Here is a 12,275-nt window from a genome sequence, read left to right as displayed (position 1 = left end):
AGTCAAGAGTTATTGCTAATTATAAATCCCATAAAAGAATTAAGAGTATGAATTTTAGAGTGTAAAGTGTTTTTTCTTACTAACTTTAGGGAATCATTTACATAAAAGAAAATGCATGCTTTTAAAGTATGTAATTTGATGACATTTGACATCTGCACATACTCGTCAAGCCCCCACCCTAATCAAGATACAGAACATTTCTGTCACCTCCGAAGATTCCTCTAATCCCTTTACAGTTGATTCCTCTTTCTGAACTGTCCTCAGGCAGTATTGATCTGCCTTTTTCTTTTTTCTTTTTTTACTGGAGATTAGTTTATATTTTACATAATGGAATCACATAGTACATATGCTAGTATTTCTGGCTTCTTTCACTCAGAATGAAAACTTTCAAGATTCATCCATGTTGTTGAGTATGTCAACAGTTTGTTGCAGTACATGTGTTGTTTGTCCTTTTAATCTCTATTAATAATAGACTTTGCTATTTAATTAATACCTTGTATGAGGTTCTGAAGTCAGATACCAGTGATTAGAAAAAATCCTTAAAATTTTCTTTCTTAATGGAAAATTTTATATCGTGGCTGTGAGAAAAATAAAAGCTTTTTCTTACCATACTATTTTATGATTGACGCTTTTCCTTTTTGAAGGAACTTGGATATCCCCTGAATCCAAGTAATAATATGCATTGTTGACTCACTTTTTAACCTGGATGCTTGGTGATTGTTTATATGGCATGAAATATTTTTCAGGAAACTCTTTGGCAGAGTATTAATTTTTAAAAACAGTTACTTATGGGGGCGCCTGGGTGGCTCAGCTGGTTGAGCGTCCAACTTTGGCTCAGGTCATGATCTTGTGGTTTGTGAGTTTGAGCCCCGCGTCGGGCTCTGTGCTGACAGCTCAGAGCCTGGAGCCTGGAGAGTCTGTGTCTCCTTTCTCTGCCCTTCCCATGCTCATGCTCTGTCTCTCTCTGTCTCTCAATAATAAATAAATGTTAAGAAAAAACAACTTTAAGAAAAACAGTAACTTCTGAGGAAATTTAGAAGATTTATAATAATGTAACTATTTTTCAAACTTACATACACCTTCAGTAAAACAAAATTGGGGGTGTGTACTATAAATACAAATAGTTGTTTATAAATTCTACATGTTTATTATTTTGTTAATATAATATGTACATTATAAAATATAACCAAAGTAGAAATTTAAAAGGATGAGATAAAATATAATTGTAAATACAGTTGACCCTCTAACAACACAGGTTTGAACTGTACCAGTCTCCCGTGTAGATTGTTTTGATAATACAGTACTGTAAATGTATTTTCTTTTCCTTATAGTTTTCTTAATAATGTTTTTTCTCTAGCTTACTTGATTGTCAGAATATAGTATATAATACATATAACATGCAAAACATGTTAACTATGTTATCACTAAGGCTCGGATCAACAACAGGCTATTAGTGTAGGTAAATTTTGGAGGGAGTCAGAAGTTACATGCAGATTTTCAATCCTTGTGCTGTTCCTGCATCCACTGTAATAGTTCTTTCTGCATGACTACTGGATTGTCTTATGCCTACCCCACTCTGGTGTTAAATAAAATTCATCGGAGTAAATTTTAAAGATCTTACTGGCTTTTATTCAATGATTTATGAATTAAGCAGTATCTTATATAGCAGATGGAAAGACACTCTAAGAAGCTGTAGGAAATGAAAGACTTTTATAGGCAGAAGTGAGTGGGAGCAAGGAAGTTATATTAGGAAAAAATAGAGTAGTTGTGGTGGTCACCTTCCTGTAGGGGATGGCAGAGTTCTGTCAGGCTGATTAACTAGTTCTGACCATCTGATTCCTCATTGACTGGTTTAAGATTCCATTTGTGGGAGAGGCTGAAACTAATTAAGTTTTGTCTCTGGTTGGTGGCATAAGCGACTCCTTTTGGGACCTGTTTTATTTTTATTGCTGGTAACAAGAAAAAAGTACTGCCTATTCAGTTAAATGTTACACCAGTAGATGGCGTGCTATTTTGACTTTTCACTACATAAATAAGTAATTTATATGAACTGCTGGAGGAAGATAACCATTTATATGTAGCTTATAAAAAATAGCTGATAATAAAGGCAAAAAACCAATTTTATGCCTTAGGGCAGTATTTCTCAATCTTTATTTCATTATTGCCATCTCTCCCAGAAAGTACTCTTCCCATGAAATTTTAATACTACAAGTACATTATATATTTGCATGTATAGTGTAACCCTATTGATAGCCAACAATCATTATAATATTTAAATTTTTTTATCTCCAAGATCCCATTTTTGTCCACTGAGAGTCTATCATTTCTGTTTATAATGTAAACGTTAAGAGTTTGGATTTTTTTTTTTTTTTCCTATTACTTGACGTTTCTAATCGCATTTTTTTTTAAAGAACCTTTGCTGTCATTTCTTTTAAATTTTTTTTTTTACATTTATTTATTTTTGAGAGACAGAGACAGAGCACAAATTGTGGAGAGGCAAAGAGAATGAGACACAGAATCCGAAGAAGGCTCCAGACTCTGAGCTGTCAGCACAGAGCCTGATGTGGGGCTCGAACTCACGAACCCTGAAATCATGACCCGAGCCGAAGTCGGAAGCTCAACCAACTGAGCCACCCAGGCACCCCTCTAATCTCATTTTTCTTAAGTGAATAATAAATTAGTGTGTATTCTGTTTGTTCATAGCTACTGATGTGGAGAAGCTAATGGTAAGAGGAAGGTTAATGCTGGTTAAGAAATTTACTGGAAGTAGTTCATAAAGGAGAAAGGTTATTCATAAATAAATTACTTGACTGTGTCGTGAGGTTTTGTTTATGCTTTTTCCATAGGATGCTATTTTGAAATATAACGTGGCATATTCTAAGAAATGGGACTTCACAGCTTTGGTTGATTTCTGGGATAAGGTAAAAGTATGCTTATTTCTTTAACTATGAAAATGATGTAAGTCTGTAAAAATTTTGAGAAAAATACCCATAAATCTTTCACACTAACATAATTACTATCCTTTATTTTTGTGAAAAATATTTCCTGTTATATGTATATTTTAGCTGCTAATTTTGAATTTTTCTTTTTTCTCTCATGAAGAGAATACTGTTATTGTTATACAATCATCATTATTAATGGCTACTTGATACGTCATGATTAGAAACATCAAGGTTGCATTCAGTTTTACTCTGTTCTCAATTACAGTGTAGTAACATCTTTACGTGTGTATGTGTGTGTGTGTGTGTGTACACACATATACACAGACACACATACATATATATATATATGTTTTTCCAGATTTGATATTGTTTGTTTAGGTGATTCCCAGTAAGTAGATGGCTAGGTCAAAGGACACAAAAAAACTTTTTATGGCTCTGGGTTTAGGTTGTAAAATTATTTTCCACAGGAAATTGTAGTAATTTTGTATACCATCTTCAATGGGTAAGAATACCACTTTCATAGTAGTGTTGGAAGAATAGGTGTCATCCACTGCTATTTGAAAATATAAGAGTATACCTTTTTTTTTAACATTTTGTTTTGAAATGATAGATTCATGTGAAATTGCAAAGAAATGTGCAGGGAGGTCCTGTGCACACTTCATCCCACCTTCCCTGATGTCAATTGCTTAAATAAATACAATATATTACCAAACCCAGGAAGTTGACATAAAGTATTATTTAGATTTTATCAGTTATACCTGTACTCATTTGTGAGTGTAGTTATATAACCGTAGCTTTGTGTAACCACACCACAGCCAAGGTACAGAGCTATTCCATCACCACAGTGCTCACTGGTGCTGCCTGTTATTGCCACACAAATTCCCACCTAACTTCCAGCAACCACTGTCTGTTCTCCATCTTTATAATTTTGTTATTTCAGAAAGGTTACAGTGTGTAACGTTTTCAAATTGCCTTTTCTCACTCAATATAATTCCTTTGAATCCACCAATAGTTTGTTCCTTTTTATTGCTAAATAACATTCCATGATATGGATGTATCACACTTTAACTATAGATGATTTCAGGACATTTGGGTTGTTTCCAATTTTTTGCTGTTTCAACTAAAACTACTTAGAACTTTCACGTGCAGGTTTTTGTAAGAACATAGTGCACGAACATTTCTCTGGGATAAATGCCCAAGAGTGTGATTTTGAATTGTTTGATAAATGTATTTTTAGTTTTAGAAGAAACTGCTAATTACTTTTGCTAGGTAAGTAAGCCCCCCAAAGAAAGATAACTTGTATATAGAGTCCATTTTCTTATGTTTGTACAATTTGATTCTTTTGCTCACATTATTTTTAGTTATCCATATTACTTATGCTCCATTTACTAATAATTAGTACTGATTTTGGAGCGGGAACATTTTGAATGAAATATTTTCAATTTTACACAATTCTGTCTTACCTAATAGAGAATAAATATTGAACTTTGAACTTGTCCTATGTATTTTATATTGAGACCTTTCCCTCTTTGGCCTTTTTTTCAGATAAATGACTCTGAGGCAAATAACATAATTATCGTTATTCCTATCATAAACGAGTGGTTGCGATTTAGAGATGGGCTTTCTTGGCCAAAGTGACATAGTTTGTTCATGACAGGATACTGTAACTAGAGCAGTGTTCTTTCCACTATTGTCTGCAATCAGAATATGATATCCCTCGGCACACATCCTTCCCTCCTAATTGCTGCCTCATTTTCTCTGTAATAAAAGACTGATATGCCACTTACCTCTGTTGAAATTCTGTCTCCCCAGACTCACATTTTCCTTTCTGATCCCTCCAAAATGAGATGTCACCTTTCTTTGAATTTCCATGTGGATTTTTAAATTTATCTTGTGGCACTCTCTCTTTGCCTTGCTTTATTCTTGATGAGATGTTGACATCCTCTACGACATTAAAAGTTTTGTGGAACAGAGACTGTGTCATTTCTTAGTTTTGTGTTTCCTGTAGCACATACATAATGCCTTACATATAGTGAGTGCTCCTTAAGTATTATAGACTGGATTTCAACAGATCAAGTAGTCATACTGGTTTTCAGGGATACCAAAGTCAGGAGACTATTAAAAAGTAATGGTTCAAGTTAATAAAAATTGTTGTTTTTCTGATTCCTGCTCCTATATCCTGTAATGCATACAACATACCTAAATATAACAGACTCTTTTCTGAGCATTTTTAGCCAGTGATGTTCCAATGTTCTTATCAGTTCATTTCTTGTGATGTTATTATATGGAAGATCTGTCTGTCCTTTTGGACTGTTGCTGGTAATTTAAAAGAAAGTGGTTAATTACATTGTCAGTAATTACACATTAAGACTATTGTCAATCTGTAGTCACTACTTCCTGTTAATTTGGAAGAGCCTAAAAATATAATGCAATTGACAGTGGTATAAATAATACCACCATCCTTTTTTTTCCAGAAATATTTTTATTATCTCATAAAGAATGACACAGCATGATATACAGCAGTGGCTCTCAGATTTATTATGTATCTGAATCCTGGAGGGCTTGTTAGAATGCAGATTGTAGCCCACCATCCTCTCTGAGAATCTGATTAACTAGGTCTGGAGTAGGACCTGAGACATTTTGCATTTCTAACAGGTTCATAGGTGATATTGTTGCTGCTGGTTTGGGAACCTTACTTTGAGAACCACTGGTGCAGGAAAGATCATAGAATTGGAAATGAGAATCATAGGGGGGCACCTAGGTGGCTCAGTCAGTTCAGGTTCTGACCTTGGCTTGGCTCGGGTCATGATCTCCCAGTTCGTGAGTTCAAGCCCCACATTGGGCACATCTGCTCAGCCTGCTTCAGATCTCCTGTCCTTCTCTCTCTGTCCCTCCCCCACTTGTGCTTTCTCAAAAATAAATATTTTTAAAAATGGCTCTTAAAAAAAAAAGAGAATCATGGGTTCTTAGTCTCAACTCTGTATAAACTTGGGCAAGCCACGTGACTTCAGCCTTAGTGTCCTTATTTGTTAACAAAATAACCACTTACTCTACCTTAATGTCATGTTTTAAGGATCTAGCTGACTAATGTATCTGAAATCACTTAAAATTCTGGAGCAATAATCAAATATGTTATTACTTTTTTACCTGTGAAAAGTTTGTTTTACTGCTTTTAAAAAAAGGGTTTTTTTTTTATCATTAACACTATCTGAATTGTAGAAATAAACAAAACAATAAAAATTGTCCATGATTTTGCTTCCCAGAAACAATCACTCTTAACATTTAAAAAAAAAAATGTAATTTTATCCACCTGTGCATATTAAATGTGGATTTTTTTCTTAAGTTTGTTTATTTGAATAGAGAAAAAGCATGAGTGGGGAAGGGGTAGAGAGGGAGAGAGAGAGAAAATCTCAAGTAGATGCGGGTCACAGACTCAAAAACCAAACCTGTGAGGTCATGACCTGAGCTGAAGTTGGATGCTTAACTGAGCCACCCAGGCGCCCCTAAATATGGATTTTTAAAAATATTATTTTACAGTGTACATCCTGGTGCCTGAATCTTTTGTATCAGTGATTATTTCCTCAGGATATAGAAATATAATCATTGGATCAAAAGGTATGTTGGTTTTTTAGGCCTTCAATACATACTAACGATTCACCTTTCTAGAAGGTTGTGTTGGTTTTCAGTTCTCCTCTCAATGTGTGAGTCCTGTAGCGCAGTGCCCCCCTCTATATATTTAGACTTCCAAAGTGTGATAACACATAAAGCACCCTATATAGTATCTTCTGCAGAGTCTTAGTATGTTTGCTAAATTTGTTGCCTAAGAAAGTGTTCCTATAAGATAATTCAAGCCTCTTAGAAGAGTAACTCTTGGTTAGGATAAAGTAATTTTCTAGCAACTATAGTGGTATTATGGGAATGAGAACTCTGTAGTTGAAATGACATTACTTCTCAGACTCTAAGCAGGTAATTTTACTAATAAAACATGAGGTTTATAATACATATTATAAATTTGAAATTACTTGTAAAGTTTGAGATCATTTTTTTCCTGGGTATATCCTCTAAATATTACATTTTTTCATAGACCGGAAGAAATGTGTTCAGCTACTTTTGAGGAACGGAGGAAAAAAGGAAACAGTATTTATTGAAGACATATTACCAAAAGGAATATATTATTGAATTTAATCCTCAAACATTTTTGTAAAATATAGATAGTACATTCAATTTAGAGAGGAAAGTAGATTTAGAGAGCTTAAGTAATTTGGTCAACATTATACAAATATTGAATGAATTCACCAATGAAGTATTGAGGAATCTAGATTAAAAAAAATTTTTTTTTTAACGTTTCTTCACTTTTTGAGAGACAGAGACAGAGTGTGAGTGGGGCAGGGGTAGAGAGAGAGAGGGAGACACAGAATCCAAAGCAGGCTTCAGGCTCTGAGCTTGTCAGCACAGAGCCTGATGCGGGGCTCAAACTCATGAACTGTCAGATCGTGACCTGAGCCGAAGTCGGACGCTTAACCGAGCCACCCAGGTGCCCCTAGATTTTTTTTTTTAATGTTTAAAAACTTATTGAGACAGAGAGACAGTTTGAGTGGGGGAAGGGCAGAGATTGAGGGAGATACTGAATCTGAAGCAGGGTTCTAGGCTCTGAGCTGACAGCACAGAGCTCAACACGGGGCTCGAACTCACAAACCATGAAATCATGACCTGAGCTGAAGTTGATTGCTTAACCGACTGAGCCACCCAGGTGCCCCTTGGGGAATCTAGATTTGAGCTCAGTTCAGTTCCAGCCAAAATAGCTGACCGGTAACCATTCATTGAATATATGAAGGACTCTTAGACTTTAAGGCCTGTGTTTTTTGTATTGTGATGGTGTTTGTCCCTTAAAGAACGCTGAACACTCTTATATAGAAGGCATTGTATTATTAAAGATGGGGAATTGATTGACAGTCTTAATCATCAGAAAGCATGTCCGTAGATGACTATAATAGAGTGTAGTGGGTCATGGAAGGGGAAGAGAGTTTTATTTGGGTCACGGGACAGATATTATAGAGGACATGGTATTTGAGTGGTAGAGTGTAAAATGTATAGAGGAGAGATAGTTAAAGGAAATATATTACACAAATAGTCTGTGAAATCCCTTGACTTCTTTCACTTAGCACAATGTTTACAAGTTTACCTATGTTGTAACATGTATCAAATACTTGATACCTTTTTATTGCTGAATAATATTCCATTGCGTGAGTATACCGCATGTTGTTTATCCATTGATAAGTTGATAGATGTTTGGGTTGTTTTGACTTTTTGGCTATTATCATTAGTGTTGCTGTGAACATTTATGTGTAGGTTTTTGTGTGGGCATATTTCTTCACTTCTCTTGAATGTATACCTAGAAATTGTTGGATTGTGTGGTAACTTGTTTCATATTTTAAAGAGCTGTCAGACTGTTGATCAAAGTGGCTACATTGTTACATAATCATGCCAACAATGCACAAGGATTTCTTGCTTGTTAATGTGTGTCCTTTTGATTTTAGCCATTCTGGTTGGTGTGAAGAAGTATCTCACACCAGAAATGGTTTGCATTTCTCTAATGACTGATGTTAAACATCTTTTCATGTGCTTATTGGCCATTTGTATAGCTTCTTTTGAGAAATATCCATTCAAATCTTTTGTGCTTTTGAAAAAACTGGGGTATTTGTTGTTGCTTTTAAGTTTATTTATTTGTTTTGAGAGAGAGAGAACACAAGTGGGGAAGGGCAGAGAGAGAGGGAGACAAAGAATCCCAAGCAGGCTCCACATCACCAATGCAGAGCCCTTTACGGGGCTCGAACTCAAACCCTCACAAACGGTTAGATCATGACTTGAGCCGAAGTGGAATGCTTAACCAACTGAGCCATCCAGGCACCCTAATTATTTGTTTTTTATTTTATTTTTATTTTATTTTATTTTATATTTTATGTTATGTTATTTATGTTTATTCTTGAGAGAGAGAGACAGAGAGAGAGAGACAGAGAGAGAGAGAGAGAGACAGTGTGAGCTGGGGAGGGGCAGAGAGGGAGACACAGAGTCTGAAGCAGGCTCCTGACCCGTAGTTGGATGCCCAACTGACTGAGCCACCCAGGCACCCTGTTTTTTTATTAGTGAGTTGTAAGGTCCTTTAAGTTTTAAGTTCCGTATCAGAATATGATTTGCAGATATTTTCTATTTTATAGGTTGTCTTTTCATTTTCTTGTATCCTTTGAAGCATAAATTTTTTAAAAATTTGACAGTCTGATTTTTTTTGTCTCTGTTTTTGTTGTCATATCTAAAAAGCTAATCCAAAGTCACAAAGATTTACTCCTTTGTTTTCTTCCATGATTTTTTTTAAATGTTTATTCATTTAAAAAAAAATTTTTTTTTTTCAACGTTTATTTATTTTTGGGACAGAGAGAGACAGAGCATGAACGGGGGAGGGGCAGAGAGAGAGGGAGACACAGAATCGGAAACAGGCTCCAGGCTCTGAGCCATCAGCCCAGAGCCCGACACGGGGCTCGAACTCATGGACCGCGAGATCGTGACCTGGCTGAAGTCGGATGCTTAACCGACTGCGCCACCCAGGCGCCCCAAATGTTTATTCATTTTTGAGAGCAAGACAGAGCGTGAGTGGGAGAAGGGCAGAGAGAGATGGAGACACAGTATCTGAAGCAACCTCCAGGCTCTGAGCAGCACAGAGCCTGACACGGGGCTTGAACCCATGAACTGTGAGATCATAACCTGAGCCAAAGTCAGGTGCTTCACCAAGTGAGCCACCCGTGTGCCCCTACATCCCCAAATGTTATGGTTTCAGCTCTTACGCTTAGGTCCAAGACCCATTTTGAGTTAATATGTATATGGTATGAATTAGGGGCCCACTTTTATTGTTTTGCAGATGGGTACCCATTTTGTGTTATTTTTCATATATTGTAGAGATCTAATTTCGTTATTTTGTATGTGGATATCTGGTTGTCCCAGAACCATTTGTTGAAAAGACTATTCTTAACCCTATTGATTTTTCTTGGCATTCTTTCAAAAACCAATTGACCATAAACATTTATGTGGGCTCTCAGTTCTGTTCCGTTGATCTATATGTCTGTCTTTATGCCCCTATCACACAGTTTTGATTACTAAACTTTGAAGTAAGTTTTAAACTGGGAAGTGTGAGTCTTCCAACTTTGTTCCTTTTCTAGTTTGTTTTGGCCATTTTGGATCTTTTGCATTTCCACGTGAATTTTAGGGTCAGCTTGTTAATTTCTGCAAGGAGTTAGCTGTGAAGGCCAATTTTTATGATATTAATAGGATCCAAACCAATTTTGCATTTTGAGGTAGGACCAGTAATACAGGGAGGGTTACCTTATCAAGTTTTTGACCTGTGTGATACTAAATAGCAGGCATATGGGGCGCCTGGGTGGCTCAGTCAGTTAAGCGGCAGGCATAAAGTAAGTAACAGAAGACTTATGCTGGTATCAGAATATCCTTGAATCTATGTATCTCTTACTCTTACAGAGATCTCATTTTTGATGCAAAGTTGACCAAACTGATATCATCTTTATCACTTCAATTGTCATATATACATGATTTATTTGTATTTTGTAATTTTCTGGGTTTAAATTGGATACAGTTGTTAATTTTGGTAAAAAGTAATGTTAAATCTGACATTTTATGACGGCAGTAAAACATGCCATTGATTAAAATACCTGTCACCTTGCTATGAGGTAAAGTAGTCATTTTTTTTTTTTATCTCTCTTCTTAATCAAAGTACTCAGACAGGACCTTGTTTCCCCTTTATCAGGTGACCTTGCCCAGAAGCATTCCTGTAAGGGTAATATATAGCAAGTTTTGGTGTGTTTAGTGTAGACCATAAATATGAGGTGATTACCAAGGTGCTGATGATAGTTTTACAGTTCTTTAGAGAGAGGAGGTATTGCATTTTTGACCTTCTGCTTTTTTTTACTTTGTAAATGTGCAGATGGTTGGAGGAGTCCCTATAACTTTACCAAATATTCATTTATTTTTTTTCAAGTCTTTGTATATATATTTAACATTTTGTAGTTATATTTAGATATAAGAATATATTTAAGATATTTTAGGATATATTATAAAATTATGTTACAGAGTTTTTTTTATCATCTTTAGTCTTTAAAAAACTTTTTTTAATTTTTATTTTTGAGAGAGAGGGAGAGAGAGACACAGACTGTGAACAGGGAAGGGACAGGGGCGCCTGGGTGGCGCAGTCGGTTAAGCGTCCGACTTCAGCCAGGTCACGATCTCGCAGTCCGTGAGTTCGAGCCCCGCGTCAGGCTCTGGGCTGATGGCTCAGAGCCTGGAGCCTGTTTCCGATTCTGTGTCTCCCTCTCTCTCTGCCCCTCCCCTGTTCATGCTCTGTCTCTCTCTGTCCCAAAAATAAATAAATGTTGAAAAAAAAATTAAAAAAAAAAAACAGGGAAGGGACAGAGAGAGAGACACAGAATCCGAACCAGGCTTCAAGTTCTGAGCTGTCAGCACAGAGCCCGACGCGGGGCTCAAACCCACAAACCATGAGATCGTGACCTGAGCAAAAGAAAGTCAGACGCTCAACTGATCTTTAGTCTTTTTTTTTTTTTTTTTTTTTTAATGTTTATTTACTTTGGGGGGGAGCAGAAAGAGAGGAAAGAGAGAATCCCAAGCAGGCTCCACACTTTTGGTGCAGAGCCTGATGTGGGGCTCATCCCATGAACCTCAAACTCATGACCTGAGCCAAAACCAAGAATCAGACATTCCATTGATTGAGCCACCCAGGTGCCCATCATCTTTCGTCTTTTTTTTTTTTAAGTTTAGTTTTGAGAAGAGAGACAGTGTGAGTGGGGGAGGGGTGAAGGGAGAGAAGGAGACACAGAATCCCAAGCAGGCTCTGCACTGTCAGCACAGAGCCCAGTGCGGGTCTTGAATTCATGAACCGTGAGATTGTGACCTGAGCTGAAACCAAGAGTCGGATGCTTAACCGACTGAGCCACCCAGGTGCTGCTCCTCATCTTTAGTCTTAATTGTTGTATAATACTCCATTAAATTGATAGATCATTTGCTCAGCCATTCCAGTGTTAGGGATTTAAGGACATCTGTTTGTGTAAAGCATATCTCGAGATTCAAGGGTGTTCTTCCTTGTTGTGATTATTATTCTCTTGTCATCAGTGTACTTAATGGAAGACCTTGGATGTTTAATACAGTTGTGTGTTTTTCTGTCCATCAGATCTCCAAAGATATTAATAACCTAGATCTTTACCATGTCACAGCCCACAGAGATAACATTGCCCAGGCCCGCAGTGGTTAGTGAGAAGA

At 36.5% G+C, this 12,275-nt stretch overlaps 1 protein-coding gene across 5 annotated transcripts in view; it reads left to right on the top strand.

The window, feature by feature from the left end:
* Positions 1–12,275, top strand: part of PARG (poly(ADP-ribose) glycohydrolase) — a 130,905-nt gene that overhangs the window by 19,342 nt on the left and 99,288 nt on the right. For all 5 annotated transcript variants that reach the window (XM_043596851.1, XM_043596850.1, XM_043596849.1 and 2 more), the window contains one exon: positions 2,847–2,921. In XM_043596851.1, coding sequence (XP_043452786.1) covers positions 2,847–2,921 — 75 coding nt within the window. The remainder of the gene's footprint in view (positions 1–2,846; positions 2,922–12,275) is intronic.

This window comes from Prionailurus bengalensis, chromosome D2, assembly GCF_016509475.1.
Source record: "Prionailurus bengalensis isolate Pbe53 chromosome D2, Fcat_Pben_1.1_paternal_pri, whole genome shotgun sequence".
NCBI lineage: Eukaryota > Metazoa > Chordata > Mammalia > Carnivora > Felidae > Prionailurus > Prionailurus bengalensis.
Note: the sequence above shows the minus strand (reverse complement) of the source record. Positions and strands in the feature narration are given on the sequence as shown.